The sequence below is a fragment of the Taudactylus pleione genome, unplaced genomic scaffold (assembly GCF_031769625.1).
Source record: "Taudactylus pleione unplaced genomic scaffold, aTauple2 ptg000336l, whole genome shotgun sequence".
Classification (NCBI taxonomy): domain Eukaryota; kingdom Metazoa; phylum Chordata; class Amphibia; order Anura; family Myobatrachidae; genus Taudactylus; species Taudactylus pleione.
Window position 1 is genome coordinate 4,826,179 of NW_028284737.1, and position 20,640 is coordinate 4,846,818.

Genomic DNA, 20,640 nt, shown 5'->3' on the forward strand with positions numbered 1-20,640 from the left:
AAGCTCAGGACAGGAACATAAAAAGGATAATAGAATAAACAAGGCAAGGATAGGCAACACAAGGCAAGGTATATACACAAAACATAGGGCAAGGTATATACACAGAACATAGGGCAAGGTATATACACAGAACATAGGGCAAGGCATATCACAGTACATAGGGCAAGGCATATCACAGAACATAGGGCAAAGCATATCACAGAACATAGGGCAGGTATATACACAGAACATAGGGCAAGGCATATCACAGAACATAGGACAAGGCATATCACAGTACATAGGGCAAGGCATATCACAGAACATAGGGCAAAGCATATCACAGAACATAGGGCAAAGCATATCACAGAACATAGGGCAGGTATATACACAGAACATAGGGCAAGGTATATACACAGAACATAGGACAAGGCATATCACAGAACATAGGGCAAGGCATATCACAGAACATAGGGCAAGGCATATCACAGTACATAGGGCAAAGCATATCACAGAACATAGGGCAAAGCATATCACAGAACATAGGGCAAGGCATATCACAGAACATAGGGCAAAGCATATCACAGAACATAGGACAAATCATATCACAGAACATAGGGCAAGGCATATCACAGAACATAGGACAAATCATATCACAGAACATAGGGCAAGGTATATACACAGAACATAGGGCAAGGTATATACACAGAACATAGGGCAGGCATATCACAGAACATAGGACAAATCATATCACAGAACATAGGACAAATCATATCACAGAACATAGGGCAGGCATATCACAGAACCAATCCAGAGGCTACAGGAGTCCTACACAAAATATTGTAGTGTGGATCACTAGCTTATGGTCAGTACAGATATCTTAATGGGAGACAATGTTGTCTGGAGAGATCCTATATAAACAACCCCAGTGAATCAGTGCCTGTTGCTTGGCTGCATAGATGATCACGTTGCATCAAAAGGAGATTTATTTGTAAATGTAAGTTTAATGTGTACTCATCATACAGGTCACCAGATCTGTCCAACACACACTTTCCATATGCCATCATTTCATGGCTTCATATACATAATACCGCAAAATTGACCAATAAGTAAGGTCTTTCTTCTGATGACATGAATGAGAGATCATTTCATCCTGTATCCTCAGATGCTGAAGAGCTTGTTCTAACAGCCAATGTGTGCTAATAATAGCTCCTTACCTTATCCATGTTGAGCAGAGGAAACAGCTCTTTTGCTTTTTCTGGTCCCACCATATACTGTGGAGTGGGGTGCCATCGGGCCCGCGTCATTTGGTAATTAAATTCATCTACTCGTGTTGGAGTTGAAGCAATTCTGAGACTTCCCGGTTGATGGAACCCAACAGCCTGAAGAGGAAAACAATGGTGAGGTCGATTTCTAAGTGCAAGCATGCAGTCCTAGGCCTAATCTCCACTCTGTGCGGTCTACACTAATGAGCAGTGCTCCTCTATGTGCCGAGAGGTGGGGACAAATGAAGAGGAGCACTGTACAAAACTGTAAACTCCAGTCCAACCTCTTTCCACTCAAGTATTATTACATTTTATTTATAGGGCGCTACAAATGTTCTGCATCACCGTACAGAGAGCAAAACAATAAGGCAATACAGGGTAAAACAGTACAGTACAAATAGCACTACAAATCTCCACACAGCCACTGATGCAAGTGTGCAATTGAAAAGTACAGCGTCAGCTGAAACCTGTAGCGGTCAGCGTGGGCGCAAATGACAGGTCTAGTTCATCTGAAAAAAACAAAACACAGGTGATTGGGGTCCAGGGGCAGAGAGCCCAAGGAGGATGTGTAGCAGGGGTGCAAGAGAAGTAGGTGACAAGAACTGAAGGGAGAAAAGCCCTGGTTCATGGAGCTTACAGTCTAAATCAAAGGGGGAGGCAAACGGAAGACATAAGGAGTGAGCCAGTGTAAGGGGAGTTAAGAGGTAGACTACGTTGTGACAAGTAGCTTAGACATGGGGATCATGACCATTTTGTGGACTTTTTATAAAAACACACATTTCAGACCATAAAGGTCATATCTGTATGTAACACTTCCAACATATCTTTGCTTGTTTATAGGATACATTCTCTAGAACAGTTATCAGTAGCTGAAAGTGATTATTCTCTTTCTCGTCAGATCTGGCATGTCTGCTTACTAATATATGCATAAATACATACCTTCTACCATCATAGCGCCGTCTGCTGATATCAGCAGGTTTGAATTCTATGCTGCGAATATAATTAAGGCGCTATAGGCGTTGGTACATGATGTAAAGCTGAGGAGTGGGCATGTATTCAGAAGCAAATATATGCCGAGTATGGCGTAGATGGGGGCATGGTCAAACTCCCTTTTGTGGGCTGTGGTGGCACCTCCTTATTAGGAGTGGACTTGGGTACTTCGTAAACTCCCTCTCGGAGCCCTGTGCATGCCCACCTCAAGAAGAATGGGAATCTTTAATTTCCAGGTAGCCTACAGTAAAATGACTCTTATAAACCATATAGGATAACAACAGAGGGTAAATTAACAACATACAATTTATTGTCATAGGAAAGGGACTCGAAAGTAAAATATTCTCTCTTCACAAATCCAAGCCTGGGTGCCAGTTTGAGTTCCCAGACTTATTTGCTGATATTACATGGAATGTAATGCAAAATGGCAAATAAGCAGTAGCTTCTGAAAAGGGTCAGTGATTTTGCTACGGTTCCACCCAGGTGAGACTAGGCGAGGCTCTACGTGTACCTGTCCAGTCTCCTCTTCCAGATCTTCATAAAGCTTGATGCTGTAGTAATGGATTTTCTTTAGGTTAATCCCAGGGTGGAAATAGGTTGTTAATCCAGCCTGTAAAACAAAACAAACAAAAAACATTTAATTTAAAACTGTACTTAAAGTAAACAAGTTGGCATCAAATATCGTTGTCATAGTCTACAACAGATACTTATAGGTTACTACTCTATCATCACAAAGAAACCACTTTACTCTAATTGTATGAGGTTTGGGAGTTATAGTTAATAGAAAACAAAAATAAGTTTTGTTCTGTTAATGTTACATAATTAAAATAGGTTATTTGATTGCTCTGCTTTGAAAAAATAATCCAGTCCCCACTCTCTCCATGGTTATGATGATAGTTCAGTGTAGATTTCAGATGGAAGCATTAGATTGTTCCTACTCTACCTCTCCATCTTCCCCCATTGTTAAACGGTTTTGTTATACAGTATTATATGTACTATTGCTCCCGCTTAATAACTGTATGTAGGTTACACCTCCATCTGCGCCCCGTGTTGCCTCACTCACTTCCACGACCCCTCCTTTTATTGTTTGTGTTTCAGTTCTCTTGCTATATAGGCAGTGTTTATTTTTTGAAGATCGATAAAAAACAAAATGTAAAATAAAATAAAAAAATACCTTAATTGTTTCATTATCCTCGCTCTGGGCTCTATTTACTACAATCCGCATATTGAATGCGGATTGTAGTGTGATATTACCGAGTGAATTCGCATTGCGAATTCAGACAATATCACAGGGATTTACTATAAATCCCTTGCAGGGACAGAGCTTGCGATAAAGCTCTGTCCCTGCGGATCCCATCCGCACTCTAGTCGCGGTATTTTCGGAAAAAATACCGTGACTAAGAGCCCGCGCATGCGCCGACTGACCACCGCTACTACCCCCCCACCGACGCTAAGCCCCGTCCCCCGGCGCTAAGCCCCGCCCCCGCGATCGCGGAATTTTACTAATTCTACTCCAATTGCCCTGTAATAACTACAGGTGATACTAAAATAATGTGAAAAGGATGTGAAAACACCCTTTTTCACTTTATTTTAGTAAAAATAATGTTAATAAATAGAGCCCTCTGTAAGAAAAGGTTCTAGGAATCTATTCCTATTGATTCTGTTAATCTGACTAAAATAGTCTAAACTGAAAAGTGCTATAAAATGCACAAAATTTATGTTAAATTGAGGTTAAGTATCATTGGGAGGTTTGCTTTCATTTTCTAAACTAAACTAGAAAAATGACCTTCGAGATATATAAAGTGGAGAAGTTGCCCATAGCAACCAAGCAGTTTCTGTCATTATATACTGTAAACTGTGCTAGTTTAATGATAGCTAGAAGTTGAGCGTTTGCTAGAGAATGGGAAACTTCTGCACTTTATTCCTCTGGAAGGTTTGATACATCTCCCCTATAATCTACTACTGGTTACATCACTGATAGGTAATCTGCTTCACTGTCCAAAACCTCCAAAACAGACAGCCCTCTCACCTTGAAAAGGGCTGTACATTACTCTTAGGGTTAGATGTAGTAAGCCTTGGAGGAGAAGAGAGAGGAGAGAGACAACCAATCAGCTCCTAACTTTACAGGATGTGGCATCTATGTACTAAGCCTTGGAGAGAGATACCAACCAATCAGCTCCTAACTTTCATTTTTCAAACACAGAGGCAGTTGTACTAAGCTCTGGAAAGTGAGAAATTGGAGAGTGATTAACTACCAACCAATCAGCTCCTAACTGCCATTTTTCAAATACAGTCTGTAACATGACAGTTAGGAGCTGAGTGGCTGGTAATTTATTACTTTCCAGAGCTTAGTACATCTCCCCAACAGCCTGTAAAGTGACAGGAGCCGATTGATTGGTACTTTATCTCTCTCCAAGGCTTAGTACATCTACCCCAAAGTCTGTAAAGTGACAGAAGCTGATTGGTAAGTAGTTTAGCTCTGTCCAAGGCTTAGTACATTTATTTCTATATCTCAGTTATAAAGTAAAACAATTGGCCAAATGGAATAGGGTGAGAGTTTAGAAAATACTAGAGTTTACCATTAAACTCTCACACTATTATGAGTTGTATCTTCAAAATGGGAAAACATCTGGATGAGAGTTTAAATTGTGAGTTTTTTTTAGTCTGAAAACATGCAAGTTTTTCGGACTTGCCTATTCATCAACACTAAAATAAAGTTTTTAAGGACATTTTCCTTAAATAACGTTATTTTGGTATTCATGTAGCCACTTAGCACAGGAGATATCACAGATATCTCCTTGCTAAGTTCCCCTGCGTTAATTTCCACACTCCCCATACATTAGTATGGGGATGTGGAAATTGTGGTATTCATCAAATTCCGAAAATTATCAATTTTCGGAATTTGATGCAGTTACTATTCGCCACTGTGAGGTGGCGAATAGCAGGTGAAACTTACCTGTATCTGCGTGTGCAGGTCCCCCGACGAGTCCCTCTGGCGCTGTGCTCCATCCTCAGGCTCCGGAGGCTGGTCGGACATGTGTGCTCCCCAGCAGAGCACAAGAAAGTTTAGACAAAAAAAAAAAAAAAGTTTTTTTTTTCTAATCTGTCATGTGGTCTGCTGGGAAACCACATTACAGACCAGCAGGACGGAGCCGGAGGCTGCTGCGCGGACAGGTAATTCGGGGGGGGGGGGGGAGGTTTTAGCGGGGAGGTGGGTGAGTTTGGGGGAATGTACACAAACTTAACGCATCTGTAGGCAGTGCTGCGCATGCGCTGGTTTTACAGCTGTAACAGCGCATGCGCAGCACTGTTTCCAGATGCGATAAGGTAGTGTATGCAGGGAAAAGTATCTATTTCCCGAAAAGCTGTCATCACAAAAATGACAGCTTTTCGGAATAGATACTTATGGAGAGGTGGAATGATGAATTCCACCTATAATTAGCTAGAACGCCATGAGAGTTCTAAAGCTAATGATCTCCAGAGAATTTTTAGGTTTAATGAATAGGCACCTATGGGGCCTATGTATCAAAGCTTGATGAGAAATACAATTGTGAGATATAAATCACCAACGAATCAGCTTCTAACTTACATTTTATAGGCTGTGTTTGAAAAATACAATAACAAAATGACTTCGGCGCTAATCTTGTTTATGCAAATTCTATATATACACCAGATCTACAAAAATAATTCTAGAATTACTATAGCAGCTGCTAGTCCACAACTAGAGGATGTGTGTATACCCAAAGAACCATAAACTATATACTAAAGATGGGACTGCGCTTATTTATTAGAACCAAGTAGTGAGATGGCAGAAAAAAAACTAAATAGCAGTCAGGTTTCCCAATAATGCTAATAATTTAATCACAAATTAAAACTAAAATTACAATATACATATATAACAGTACATTACAATAAATATAAATTAGGAATAACTATAATGCTGGGATCACATTATGGATAAAACGATCTATATGATTTCAACATTCAGTCTATTGAATAAAATAGTCCCCCCCCCCCAAAAAAAGCACCAGTTGAAGGAACAATAAAGAATTGTATCTAATGTTCACTGATGATTACATGGTATTCCACTTGCATGTGTATGTATAAAGTATTCCATGCAGAATGCTCTGTGGGATCACATATGATTAGACAGTTCCAAATAGGCAGAAACCATAAGATAATGTTTGTGAAGCTTATTAGAGGTCACAAGCTTTGACCGCACTTGGTGTACCTGAACCGCGGGGTTGCTCAGGGAGATAGTTATTGTTCCTTCAACAGGTACTTTTTGGGGGGGGGACTATGTTATTCATTAGACTGAATGTTGAAATCATATAGATCTTTTTATCCATAATGTGATCCCAGCATTATAGTTGTTAATAATTATATTTATTGTAATGTACTGTTATATATGTATATTGTAATTTTAGTTTTAATTTGTGATTAAATTATCATCATTATTGGGAAATCTGACTGCTATTTAATTTTTTCTGCAATCTCACTACTTGGTTCTAATAAATAAGCGCAGTCCCATCTTTAGTATATGTGTTTGAAAAATGACAGTTAGGAGCTGATTGGTTAATACTTTTTCTCTCACAATTTTATCTCTCATCAAGCTTTGATACATTGGCCCCTTTCATTGGCAGAGTTTAAGAAGTGTCAGAAAACTCTCAACCTATTACATTTGGCTCAATACGTTTAATCAAAGAAAGAGACACCTGTCTGTAATGACATATTAACAGGCATATTACACAGGTGTTACAAAATATAACATAAACAAAGTTGGTAATAAATCAGGAAGCAGCTGGGAGCCACAGGTGAAGACTGCCTGTTGTGGATCACTGGGCAACAGTTTCATTATATTATCTGATTGGTTGCGATTTGTTACATAATATGTATTGCAACCTTTAAATAAATAAATGTAAATGCCTTTCTTCTTGGGATAGAAGTAAATATACAGTGTTGTCAAAACCGGATAATTGGCGAAGACAGAATCTGTTTGCAATTGGAATCTGCGCAATGCTATCTTGTAAAGGGCGTCAAGACTCCATCTTAGAAATAAAATCTCACAGCACTATTTTGTAAAAAAAAGGTACATAGTCAGCCTTCCTCAAACACAGGCAGACAGTGTTTAACACAAACACTAACTTATTAGCATTTGGAACCCTATACAAAGCCCATCTTCAACCCAAAACAGGCAGAATAGACAGGGAGGCTCCGACAGCACAGCTGGAAGCCTCCTTCCTGTATGAGGATTAAATTCACTGTATAAACACATTTTGCAATTGCAGTTTAAAAACATCAGAAAAATACGTGTGCTTGTGTGTGTGTATATGTGTGTGTATATATATATATATATATATATATATATATATATATGGGTGTGTGTACATGTGGCCCATCATGCATGAACTTATGTGTATAATATCACACACAGACTTATATTTGAAAAGTAGCAAAATTCCCTGCAACTCATACACACAATGTTAAACAGAACACAGTCAGTTTTTTAGTGATCCTTCCCAAAATCATACTGGCATGGCCACACACACACATAGATGCCCTTCCAGCTTAGTGCTGCTCGCTGAGTGCCCCACCGACCCTCAGACGCACAACGCAATTCAGTGCTGTTGTCCCCGCATACATACATTTAAAAGCAATGGTCCCGTAACGCAAAAAGGATAATTATTACTTGGTTTAAACGCAATGTCAGTATATAAAGAAATAAATGTTTTCTGTAACTATGGCTTAGTAAATGACAATTGGACTGTGTGTGGAGCCATACTGATCTACTCTGTTTCCACAGCGTTCCGGTGACATCAATATGAAGATCAGAACATGCGGCTATGAAATATGAATGTTAGAGAGAATAACTATTTGAAATGTTGTTTGCCATAGCAGCTTAGATTTGCATGTGGGGGATACAAAAGGAGGTTTGAGACCTTTTGTATCCATTTGGAATTGTCCAATAAATGCCCTGTAACAGATTTCTAACCTTTACCAAAAGACAATAACATGGTGTAGGCTTGTTTACATTTTTGTCCAACGGACTGGTTATTCCAGTCTAATCAATAGAGCTAGCTAACTGGGAACAGTAGTTCAGGTAACCAAAAGGATACTCCCTTTCTGATGACCTCACAGGTAAAAGGGGGCGGGAACATAGCATGCACATCCTGAGAACACACAGCCAGCAGACACACTTGCAGATCTTTGGAAGAGAGAGGTTCGCTCCCTCACAAGACAACGGAAAAATGGGTCTCAGTTCCTCTGGGTTATAGCGAAGTATAAAATGTGCAATATTTAGCCTATTTGGGTGTCTGTAGCTATGTTTGGTGTTAATCTGTTATTAGCTTAGCATGGTGTGTGGTTTGTAGTTTTCTAAGGATATTCATGAGTCTGTGTTAGCATACGGTGGATGATATGTTATCTAATCTGTACTTTTCATCTACACTGTAGGGTACAATAGTCTTATCAGCATGCAGGAAAGGGATTGATTATGGAGTTTTTGTAATATTTGTAAATGATTGATGCTGGTTGATTGAGATCCCATATGTTCTGTGTTAGGGCCTTCCCATGTGCTCTGTGTTAGGGCCTTGCGGGCCTTGCCATGTGCTTGAACAATATCTCTGCTTGGGAGAGATAGGCTTGGTATGTGTTGTATACTCATGAATGTAATCATAGGGTGGTATCAGATATATATTATGGAAGTTGAATTAATAACAGCTTTGAATGGTCATAAGTAATTGCCGTGTGGGTCAGATAGGTATATTGTCTGCAGTTTATTAGAGATGGCTACTTCCATGTGGGGTGAACAAAGGAAATTATAATTCTACCCAGTTATGGTGTTGTATGGGTCAGATAGGTATATTGTCTTTATTATAATTGTGATCATTTATGGATGTATGATTTACAGAGTTACAACTTCATGTGAGTTTTCAAATTGGAGTTTGCCTAGGGATCATGAGGCTTATAAACAAAGGAAGAGCATGTGTTTCAGCCCATCCCCCTCCCCACGGTCTAGTGGGTACTGGATGAGGTCTGTTGTAGGATGGTATTGTTGTATATTGGAATCAGCTTGTGTTGTACATGTTGGAATATTAAATGGTGCAGTGTTTGCCTGATGTGTTGGCATATGATATCCAGCTTGCATATTTAATTAACTATGGCATTATGGGAGATTTCAATGAGGTAGCTTCATAATGGAGTTTGTTTATAGACCATGCGGTTTGGACAATAGGGCAGGAAGCATTCCTAACCCTCCCCCCCTCACACACAAACACATACACACACACCATCACCAGCCATCTTGAACATGTGCTCCCAGCAGACATTGATATCTCTCTCATTGTATTTTGATGTGTCTCTCTTTCTCTCTCTTTCTCTCTCTCTCTCTGTCTCATATTGCTCATTGTATTTTGATCTTTAATAACCGTTTCATGTATTTTAACTGTACCTTATGACCTAATGTTTGTACAATTTATTTGCGCTCATTATTAGATCATAGCGTTGTAACATCTGTACTTTTCCCTGAATAATAATCTTTAGCGCTTTGGACCGCTATTCAACTGTCTCAGTATTCCATTAATGGTATAATCAAACACAGCGCTAATTAGCGACACCTTGTGGTTTCAGAAGGTATAGACAGGTTTTGTCTTAGAGGTTCTAGGCAGGTGAATCTTAGAGGTTTATAGGCAGGAATGTATTAAAAGGTTTATTGACAAATTCAACAGTGTCAACTAGGACCACCAGAAGACCTGTAAGGGCATAAGAAGGGGGCGTGGCCATTCATATGTGGGTGTGGCCATACAACTTTTTGAATACTGGGGCCTTCTTAACAAGCCGTGTCTCCTACTTGGCTGGGCACCAAAACATGCCCATATACTTTGTACCTGTACCCGCCTTCCCCCTCTGTACCCCTGCTTTCAACAGGTAGAATTATATTTTAAAGGACAGTATTAGACTAGACACCAATGATAACAATGTACATAAAACCTACTTACTGCATGCCAGGTAGATCCAGCTGTAAGCTCTGATTTCTCCAGTAGAACCACATCTTTCATACCAGCCTTGGCCAAGTGATAGGCCAGACTTACCCCTACACATCCTCCACCAATGATCACAGTCTCTGCAGTGTCCTTCCATCTCTTCCCGAGGGCTGAGGGCCGGCTATCCACACTGTTATTATAGACAGTAATAAAACACTGCAATGTGATAAAGGTGCAAGATGGCTGACAATCCCAGCATTCTGTTACATGGAAACACCAATTCATCAATCCTGCATATGTCACTTACTAACTGTGTACCCATCAGCAGTGATCATATAAACAACAGTGATAACTTTATTATTGAACTTTATATTTATTAGTATGACGTTAAACCACAGACAGTGATGGTCTGAATTGTATCTGAAGAATACAAAAAAAAATTAGCAAAAATTTACCCGAACAGATAACAAGGTGATTCTTCTAACGTACTACACCTCAAGAGCAAAAACAAGTGAGGTTTCTGAGCCGACCAAGGTTTTCAATATTCTGGCAGCTGTCTAATAAGTAAATTGCTAACCAGGGGGACATAGTTCAAATTTCAACACAAGTAAACAGCGAAGAGAGGTACAGAATTTCTATGCATGCTTTTTTTGTGTGTTACATTTCTTCAAAAACTTATCTCCTTTTCCAACTAGTTTCTCTTTAATAGATTTTAAAATATTGCTTTGCAGTTGTGAGCAGTAAGTAGTTTATAGTTCCTATAGCATTACTGTATTAATGCTCTCTAATGCTAAACATTAGTTTGTTATACTAATGCAGAAGACTTTCTTTTTAGAGTAAGTACAAACATTACTTGCAAAGAAAAAACAGTGTTTACTGAAATTTTTGCACATGAACAAATAATTATCTATGCATCAAGACTAGCAGAAAACATATATAATATAACACATCTACAGCCAAATACTGAAATATATAATATATAAAACAACCACTGTATATCAGCATAGTCAAAATTACATAAAATATCCTACTGAAAATATAATATACATTTCAAATAAACAAAGAAAATAGAGAAAATGAAATAAGGGCAAGAAATAAAGTATAGGAACAAAGAAAAGGAAAGGTATATAGAAGGGGGAGGACATCCGGGGCTCCAACAAAGTATCCGGTTATACCCAAGAAACTCATTTGAAAGGAAGGATTAAGGTGTGTCAGTAAGGGATTTGTATCTGTCGGTGTCACAAAATTCAAACCATGGGAACCAAAACAGTGAATAATTCTGAAATTTATCAGGGGAGGACATTAGGATATCACCCATTGAGCTCTACATTTGTAGTCTTTGGAACCAATCAGTAATGGTCGGTGGGGTAGTAGATTTCCAGCACACCGGTATAACAGCCTTAGCTGCACTGTTCAAATATTTCAACAACGATTTTTTTGTAGACCGATAAGGCTGAATCATGCAGATTTAACAGCCAGAATTCAGGTCCATCTGGTACTTCAGCACAGAGAATCACGCGTGCAACGTATATTACATTGTCCCAAAAAGATTGCAAAGCCGGGCAGGACCGCCAAATATGGGAGTGGAGACTCCAAGTCCGCCTTGCATCTCCAACAACTTGCAGGTACCCCAGAATACATCTTGGATAGGGTGGATGGACAACGGTACATGGCCTTAAAATGAGTCTCGAGAGTAAGTATATTACTGGAGCTATTCCAAGACTTTTCAAGGATGGACCTCCAGTTAAGGATACGAATATCCATGCCAAAATCCCTCTCCCAATGTTTTGTAAATTGTGGTGATGTGGAGAAATGATTCTCAATCAAATATTTATAAATAGTCGATAATAAATGTGAGGAGGAGTTCTTAGACAATACCAATTCCTCAAAAGATGTCAGGTCCCGAGTCCCCTCACCGCAAAGGTTTCTGGAGATAAGGAAGTGTTTCATTTGGAGGTATCTCCATATTTCATTATTTACATAATAATTTATGCTATAATTAGCCACCACCGGCTAATTTTACCCACTGGTTGGCTAACAACTGTTCTAGGGTAAAAACCAGCTGTGCAACCTCTGAGTGAGTTACAGATTCTGGTTCAAAATGGCCAAATGGCAAAGTGGAATTTACTGCATACTGAGCCACAGGCCTGGATTGGCCATAAGACTTATACCACTTTCAGACATGCGACCCAGGAATTTTTCTACTCAGAACCGGGTTTTTCACCTCAGCAAAAACCCAGGTTATTGTTTGAGACCCCCTTTCACACTACACCTCAGACCCAGGAAATTCCAGGGTCAGATACGTTCACACTAAACACGGATCTGCCCTGTAATTTGGTGTGGATTTAAAGGGGATACATTTTTTTTTTTGTTCACAGTAATGACATAATATAAAATATAATATAAAAATTTGCATTTTTAGAGTAAATACCACAAAGTTTGTTTCCAATGTTTTTTTTATTGAAAACCAATAAATGTTTACATTACAATACAAGAAAATTATGAATATAGCCTCTAGAAAGTTGTGGTCTATACAAAGACAAAATTTTCACATAAAAAAGTTTAGCAAAAAATAATACACACTTAAATTTGTTTGCTCCCCAGTCATGGAACAGCCAATGAGAAGGTTTTCTACAAACCCAGGTCTAAAAACCTGGGTTGGATGCATTCACACTAGAGGCTACCTGGGCAGCACCCGGGAAAAACTCTGGTATAAAGCAGGGTCATGGACCCGGGACTTCGACCCGGGTCATTTCTGTTCACACATAGCAAAAATCCGGGTTGATGCACGTTCACGACCAAAAACCCAGGTTTTTGCTGTATATCTGATAGGGGTATAAGGGGTAAATTTACTAAGATGGGCGTTCTATTATTAAGAAGTGATGTTGCCCATAGCAACCAATGAGATTCCAGGTATTATCTTCTAGAAGGTGCCAGATAAATGAGAAGTAGAATCTGATTGGTTGCTATGGGAAACATCACTCTATAAATAGAACTCCCATCTTAGTAAATTACATACTGAGACTTTTCCCAGTAGAAGATGACTACTTATAGCCTCCTTGTTACCTAATGGCAAAGCTACATGCCTACAGGAGCCCTTTAGGACCAAAGGAGGGGGGGGGGTAAATGTATCAAACCATAAGGAGGACAGGTGGAGAAGTTGGCCACAGCAACCAATCAGTTCCAATCATTTTATAGAATGCACTTTATAATATTAACTAGAAGCCAATTGGTTGCTATGGGCATCTTCACCACCTGTCTTCTTTAGAAGGTTTGATACATATCCCCTCAAGAGTGTATGTGGTATAAGTGGCCACATCATTCACTCTCACAGTATTAGTCCTACAGGGCTTCCATAGCAATTGGGTTTATTGTAGGAACAATATTGTGCTTATGGGGCCCATTTACTGATTATTGAGTTTTAGACCTGATAATTATAATTACTCATCGCTGCTACTCGTAGCAATAAGAAATGATCTACCACAGGGATGTATTAAAGATCACATTCAGGGACAGGACCTCTGATAGTCCTTGTTTAAAGTAAAGTGAATGGCCATTCCTAAGCAGTCAACAATTCTCTTGACGACCCTGAAACTATTTCAGGGGTATATAGTAACTCATTCTAGGGGGTATATTAACTAAGAATCTTGTCTGGCCATTTTTACACAAGATGGGCATCACAGGGACTCACATGAGTGTTTTACGCCCCAGATCACACATGTACTGAGAATTGTATTTGCCTGACTGTTTTGATTAAATGGTTTTACTGAACGTGTTGTATTGTTTGCATGGTCAGTTGTATTGGCCCCTTCCAAATAGACTCCGCTGAGCACTGCACAGATCAGTGGCTGCTAATTGGCTAAGCATGGTCTGACTCAAGTGGGTTCAGTCATTCAGTGTGCTATACTCTACTGCAGTATAGCGGGTGTGCGGGGATCGGGTATCCTGTTTTCTTTATTTTCAGAAGACCTAGGATTCTACCTAGAGAAGGGGACAGACCACCTCCTGTTGAGCAGTTAAGTATATAGTGTGAGGGAATATGTAATAAAGGGTTAAATCCTTTGGTGTGTACTGTATTCTTTTTTATATTTCTTTTACAGCGGGGTTGGTGAATGCTTTGGCAGGGGGACCCCCACACTGTTTGTTGCAACAGGGGGGGGGGGGCGAGCACCTCGATTCATTAGGCTTAATTGGCTCTGCCCCCGATGCAGCCAGTCACTGTGAGGAGGAATTGGTGTGTCTGGGGGGGGGGGGGGGGGGGGATTCTAGGTACTTAGAAACCTCCCCCCCCCCCTACATGTGCTAGCATGTGGAGCCGGTCCATTTCCTCCCTAGATGAAAGCTGATGCAGCAGCGACTGACTGTGCTGCTGTATTAGGTAGAATAGCTGCGGCTGCTGAGTCGTGGACAGATGTCATCTGTTCTCGGCAGGGTTACATCGACCTGTGTAGGAGCCCCTCTTTGTGTGGGCCCCTTAATTCAGCCCTGATTACCACCCCAGCTGGTTCAGTCTGATGCTGTTATAGGAAATTTGGTGGAACCCCATGCTGGTTCCCCTGCCCCCCACCCAGTGGTGTCACAAGGGGGGTGCGGTGGGTGTGGGCCGCACCAAGTGTCACCCTCCAAGGGGGTGACACCAAAATCCGACTCATCCCCGCCCCCCGCTCAGCAGAGCCTGCACTGCAGGGAGACGCCAGGCGGGAGAGGCGCTCTCCCTGCAGCAGCTGCTGAGACAGTTATTACTTCTGCCGGCTGCGCTGCGCCTGTCACACTGAGACAGCCAGCGGCAGCCTTCTATAAGTGGCAAGTGCGGCTGTGCTCTTCATACAGTCCCCTACATGTGGGGAAGGGGGGGGGGGGAGAGGAGCGCTAGAGCCATGGGGCTGATTACCTGCTGTCAGTGTAAAGATGATCAGCCTGACTGAACCCGCTGGGGTGGATGGCAGCTGAGCTCCTGCTCCTCCTCTCTTCAGTGAATCAGCTAACTCCCTGACATCACGCTGGGAGCAGGCAGGGACAGTCTACAAAACATTTGCCAGTTTACAAGTGTATTCAAATACTGTTGATTACACTTGAATACTGACAAGTAGTTTGTACACTGTCCCTGCTTCTTCCCAGCGTGACCCTCTGACCTCCCAGTCAGAGAGAATGAGAAGGAGCTGGGAGACAGCAGCAGCAGCAGCCAGCACAGTGACTATGGTCTAATGTATACAGTAGGTGTAATGGGAAGTAACTAATTCAGTGAGGAGAGAGTGTCTATGCTGGGGATGGTGTATTAATGTATGTGCGTGGGTATACTCATTGTGTTTCTGTGTGTATAAGGGGTGTATTCATGTTATGTGTTATATGTGGCTCAATGATGGTCTCTGCATTATATGGCGGTTACTACGACGCTCTCTGTATTATCTGGCGGTTACTACGACGCTCTCTGTATTATCTGGCGGTTACTACGACGCTCTCTGTATTATCTGGCGGTTACTACGATACTGCATTATCTGGCGGTCACTACGACGCTCTCTGTATTATCTGGCGGTTACTATGATGCTCTCTGTATTATCTGGCGGTTACTATGATGCTCTCTGTATTATCTGGCGGTTACTACCATGCTCTCTGCATTATCTGGCGGTTAATATGATGCTCTCTGTATTATCTGGCGGTTACTACCATGCTCTCTGCATTATCTGGCGGTTACTACCATGCTCTCTGCATTATCTGGCGGTTACTATGATGCTCTCTGTATTATCTGGCGGTTACTATGATGCTCTCTGTATTATCTGGCGGTTACTACGACGCTCTCTGTATTATCTGGCGGTTACTACGACGCTCTCTGTATTATCTGGCGGTTACTACGACACTGCATTATCTGGCGGTTACTACGACGCTCTCTGTATTATCTGGCGGTTACTACGACGCTCTCTGTATTATCTGGCGGTTACTATGATGCTCTCTGTATTATCTGGCGGTTACTATGATGCTCTCTGTATTATCTGGCGGTTACTACCATGCTCTCTGCATTATCTGGCGGTTACTACCATGCTCTCTGCATTATCTGGCGGTTACTATGATGCTCTCTGTATTATCTGGCGGTTACTATGATGCTCTCTGTATTATCTGGCGGTTACTACGACGCTCTCTGTATTATCTGGCGGTTACTACGACGCTCTCTGTATTATCTGGCGGTTACTACGACACTGCATTATCTGGCGGTTACTACGACGCTCTCTGTATTATCTGGCGGTTACTACGACGCTCTCTGTATTATCTGGCGGTTACTATGATGCTCTCTGTATTATCTGGCGGTTACTACCATGCTCTCTGTATTATCTGGCGGTTACTACCATGCTCTCTGCATTATCTGGCGGTTACTATGATGCTCTCTGTATTATCTGGCGGTTACTATGATGCTCTCTGTATTATCTGGCGGTTACTATGATGCTCTCTGTATTATCTGGCGGTTACTACCATGCTCTCTGCATTATCTGGCGGTTACTACGACGCTCTCTGTATTATCTGGCGGTTACTACGACGCTCTCTGTATTATCTGGCGGTTACTATGATGCTCTCTGAATTATCTGGCGGTTACCATGACGCTCTCTGCATTATCTGGCGGTTACTACGATGCTCTCTGCATTATCTGGCGGTTACTACGATGCTCTCTGCATTATCTGGCAGTCACTGTTACACTCTATGCAATACAACAGGGGGCATTACTTCTGGGGGCAATATTATAGGGAGCATTACCACTGCCATTGTGGGCACTATTAGGGGGCATTACTAATGGGGGCACTACTACAGGGAGCATTACTTTTGATGGCACTACTACAGGGGGTGTTACTACTAGGGGCACTACTAATGGGGGCATTACTACTAGGGGCAGTTCTACTGAGGGCATTAATACTGGGGTCACTACTATAGGGGGCACTAATACTATAGAGGGCACTACTATAAGGGGCATTACCACTACCGCTGGGGGCACTATTAGGGGGCATTACCACTGGGGACATTGCATAGGGGCACTGCATAAGGGGCACCACTACTGTGGGCACTACATACAGGGCACCACTACTGGGGGCATTGTGTAAATGTGTCTGCTGGACTGGTATTTGGGGAGAGTTTGCGGAGCTGCGCATCAATTTATTTTATTGTTTTGGTGGGGGGGGTGTGTCACCATGAGTTATAGCACCGGGTGACACCAACGCTAGTGACGCCTCTGCCCCCACCCACCCCTATTTTCCTGTACAAGAACAGGCTCAGAAGTCCATGGTTGGTTATCTTTTTGGAGGGGGTCCCCACTCCGATTTCTGTCTTAAATTTTTAACCTATTACACAAAGAAGCACTGCACAGATCACACTGAGCTGTGCGGTGCTTCTACAGAACAAGCAGCTCACATGTACTTTTATTAATTTCTTATATCCTGCTCTGTGCTCTATTGTGCTTTTACAATGCTTAGTAGATCTGTGAGTTGTATTTCTGTCTATGGAAAATACTTGCGTGTTGGTTCGTTGGTCTATAGTAGGGGTGTGCAATAAGCTGCCCCCCAGCTGTTGTAGAATTACACATCCAGGCATGCCCTGCCACCGTTTTGCTATTTGACCATGCAAAAAATGCAAGATAAAAGCATCCTTGAAATAGGGCTGGCAACAAATATACAGCCATGGCCAACAGTTGAGAATTTTCAGAAAGTTTGCTGCTTCAGGTGTTTTTAGACTTGTTTGTCAGATGTTACTATGGTATACTGAAGTAAAATTACAAGCATTTCATAAGTGTCAAAGGCTTTTATTGACAATTACATTAAGTTTATGCAAGGAGTCAATATTTGCAGTGTTGACCCTTCTTTTTCAAGACCTCTGCATTTTCGCCCTGGCATGCTGTCAATCAACTTCTGGGGCACATACTGACTAATGGCTGTCCATTCTTGCTTAATCAATGCTTCGAGTTTGTCAGAATTTTTGGGTTTTTGTTTGTCCACCCGCCTCTTGAGGATTGACCACAAGTTCTCAATGGGATTAAGGTCTGGGGAGTTTCCTGGCCATGGACCCAATATTTCGATGTTTTGTTCCCCGAGCCACTTAGTTATCACTTTTGCCTTATGGCAAGGTGCTCCAACATGCTGGAAAAGGCATTGTTCATCACCAAACTGTTCTTGGAAATTATGGTCAATCCTCAAGAGACGGGTGGACAAACAAAAACCCACAAATTCTGACAAACTCCAAGCATTGATTAGGCAAGAATGGGCGGCTAGCAGTCAGTATGTGGCCCAGGAAAGAGGATCTGCACAGGTCATGGGGCTAGAATGAACACTAGTATTTCTCAGCCTACCTTTGGCAGGCACCTCTCACAAGTTATGGATGCACTGACCCCCCCCTCTGCACGCCTACATCTGCTTTCCAGCCAGGAGTCACAAGAGCATGAAGTTAGGGTATTGTTCTATAGTCTGTCAGGCATGTCTAATGCATGCTTGCCTACTTTTGAAAATGCTTTTCAGGGAGATTGTGAAAACAACACCTATGAGCGTTTCGGTAAAGTGGACGTACACCGATACTTCAATTGACTTACATCCACATGTAAATGAACCCCAAAGCAGTTAGTAAAATCTATTTGTTGATGAAAACACACTGATACTTTTCTGAAAATGCATGTAGCCATAGGGATCATTGTGCCTTATAGCCAATGCAGGGAAATTATACCAATGATCCCATTGGAGTGTGCATATATAGTTTTTTTCTTTTATATAACAGCTTCATAATGGAGCCAAGGTGCAATCAGGGAGATTGGTAGACTCTTCAGGGAGTCAGAGAGATTGCTACTATTTCAGAGAGTCTCCATGACAATCAGGGAGAGTTGGCAAGTATGCGTTAAAGTGAACGTGTACAGCTACATCTGAGGGGCGTGTCATAAAATTGACTTAACTCCACATGTAAATGAGCCTAAAAGCAGTAAGATCTGTTGATGAAAACACACAGAAAATGCATGTAGTCATAGGAATGCATTGCCTTATAAGCAATGCAGGGATATTATACTAATGATCCCATTTGAATGTACAGTATATATCTCTGTTTTATTTCTATAACAGTTTCATAATAGGGGTAAGGTGCAATCAGGGAGATTGCTACTATTTCAGGGAGTCTCCCTGACAATGAGGGAGAGTTGGCAAGTATGGCCTAATGTCCTGCGAGCTATAGATTGCACACACATTGGGCTGAGACCACCCAGGAACACTGCACACCTCTACATTAATCATCATCATGCATATTCTATGAATGTGCAGATGGTCTGTGATGCAAAACAAAAACTCATGAGTGTTGTAACTGGCTATCTGGTTCATGTCCTGATGCCTACATCCTCAGTAATTTGTCCCCCTCTGCAAAGTTCGAGGTGGTACAAATGCCAGAGGTATGGTTGCTGGGTAAGGCACCTGTATATTTTAAGTGATCAGCTAGTTGCATAATAGGTTTGTTTTTCTTTTTGTTTTGTCAGGTTGTGGATCTTCCACAGAACCAGATTCCTGGCCCCCTGCCTCCACCTGAACCCTTTCAGCAAATGATGGTTCCCTCTCCTCTACAGATGGCCTTCTCACAACCACAGCCCTCTCCTCTCTTCTTCTACCAGACTTAATAACAAAGTTTCCAAAATAATACTCAACCTAGACTAACAAACTCTTTTCACGCTAAATAGAATACCCATCTCTCTGCTGTAGAAACTCTGCTTCATCGACAAAACTCCCTTTCACTTTGCAAGGGTGTCTGCCAGGGCTAACTGGTTTTGATATTCATATTGCTTGTGGTATATATGAAGTAATACATGAGAAAGTCTGGAATTCTATTTTTTTTTCGATTTGAAGTTCAATTTTGAACTTTATTAAATATAACCCACACACCCTGCACCCATTATAGATACACCCCTGACTTGGGGTATATTTACTAACGTGCGGGTTTTTAGAATTGGAGATGTTGCCCATAGCAACCAATCAGATTCTAGCCATTATCTTCTAGAAGGTGCTAGAAAAAACGTAAGTAGAATCTGATTGGCTGCTATGGGCAACATCTCCACTTCTAAAAACCTGCACTTTAGTAAATATACCCCTTGGTGAGTCAACACCAAACACCCATTGCTAGGCTAGGGCAAATACCATATCACTTCTTCTGGCAAGATCGCAATTCTTTATACAATAAAATACTCCTGAAACACATTACTGTTAGTCCATAGTCCAGTGGTTCCCAAACTTGGTCCTCAAGGAACCCTAACAGTCCAGGTTTTCAGGAAATCTATACTTAAGCACAGGTGACTTAGGGCCTTATTCAGAGCCAGACGCTCTGACCAGAGCGCTCGCTCTGAATCAGGGCCCTCCTCCATTAAAATGGAGCGTCCTCCTGGATGCTCGTATAGCTGTGGGTCACCACCCACAGCATATACGAGCGTCCAAGAA

The 20,640-nt window shown here is 41.5% G+C and overlaps 1 protein-coding gene across 1 annotated transcript in view; it reads right to left on the minus strand.

Moving 5' to 3' along the window:
* DMGDH (dimethylglycine dehydrogenase) overlaps positions 1-20,640 on the minus strand; it is a 106,867-nt gene that overhangs the window by 78,806 nt on the left and 7,421 nt on the right. Inside the window, exons 2-4 of the mRNA XM_088443914.1 lie at positions 10,229-10,403; positions 2,743-2,841; positions 1,194-1,358 (exon numbers count right to left, since the gene is read on the minus strand). Coding sequence (XP_088300040.1) covers positions 1,194-1,358; positions 2,743-2,841; positions 10,229-10,403 — 439 coding nt within the window. The remainder of the gene's footprint in view (positions 1-1,193; positions 1,359-2,742; positions 2,842-10,228; positions 10,404-20,640) is intronic.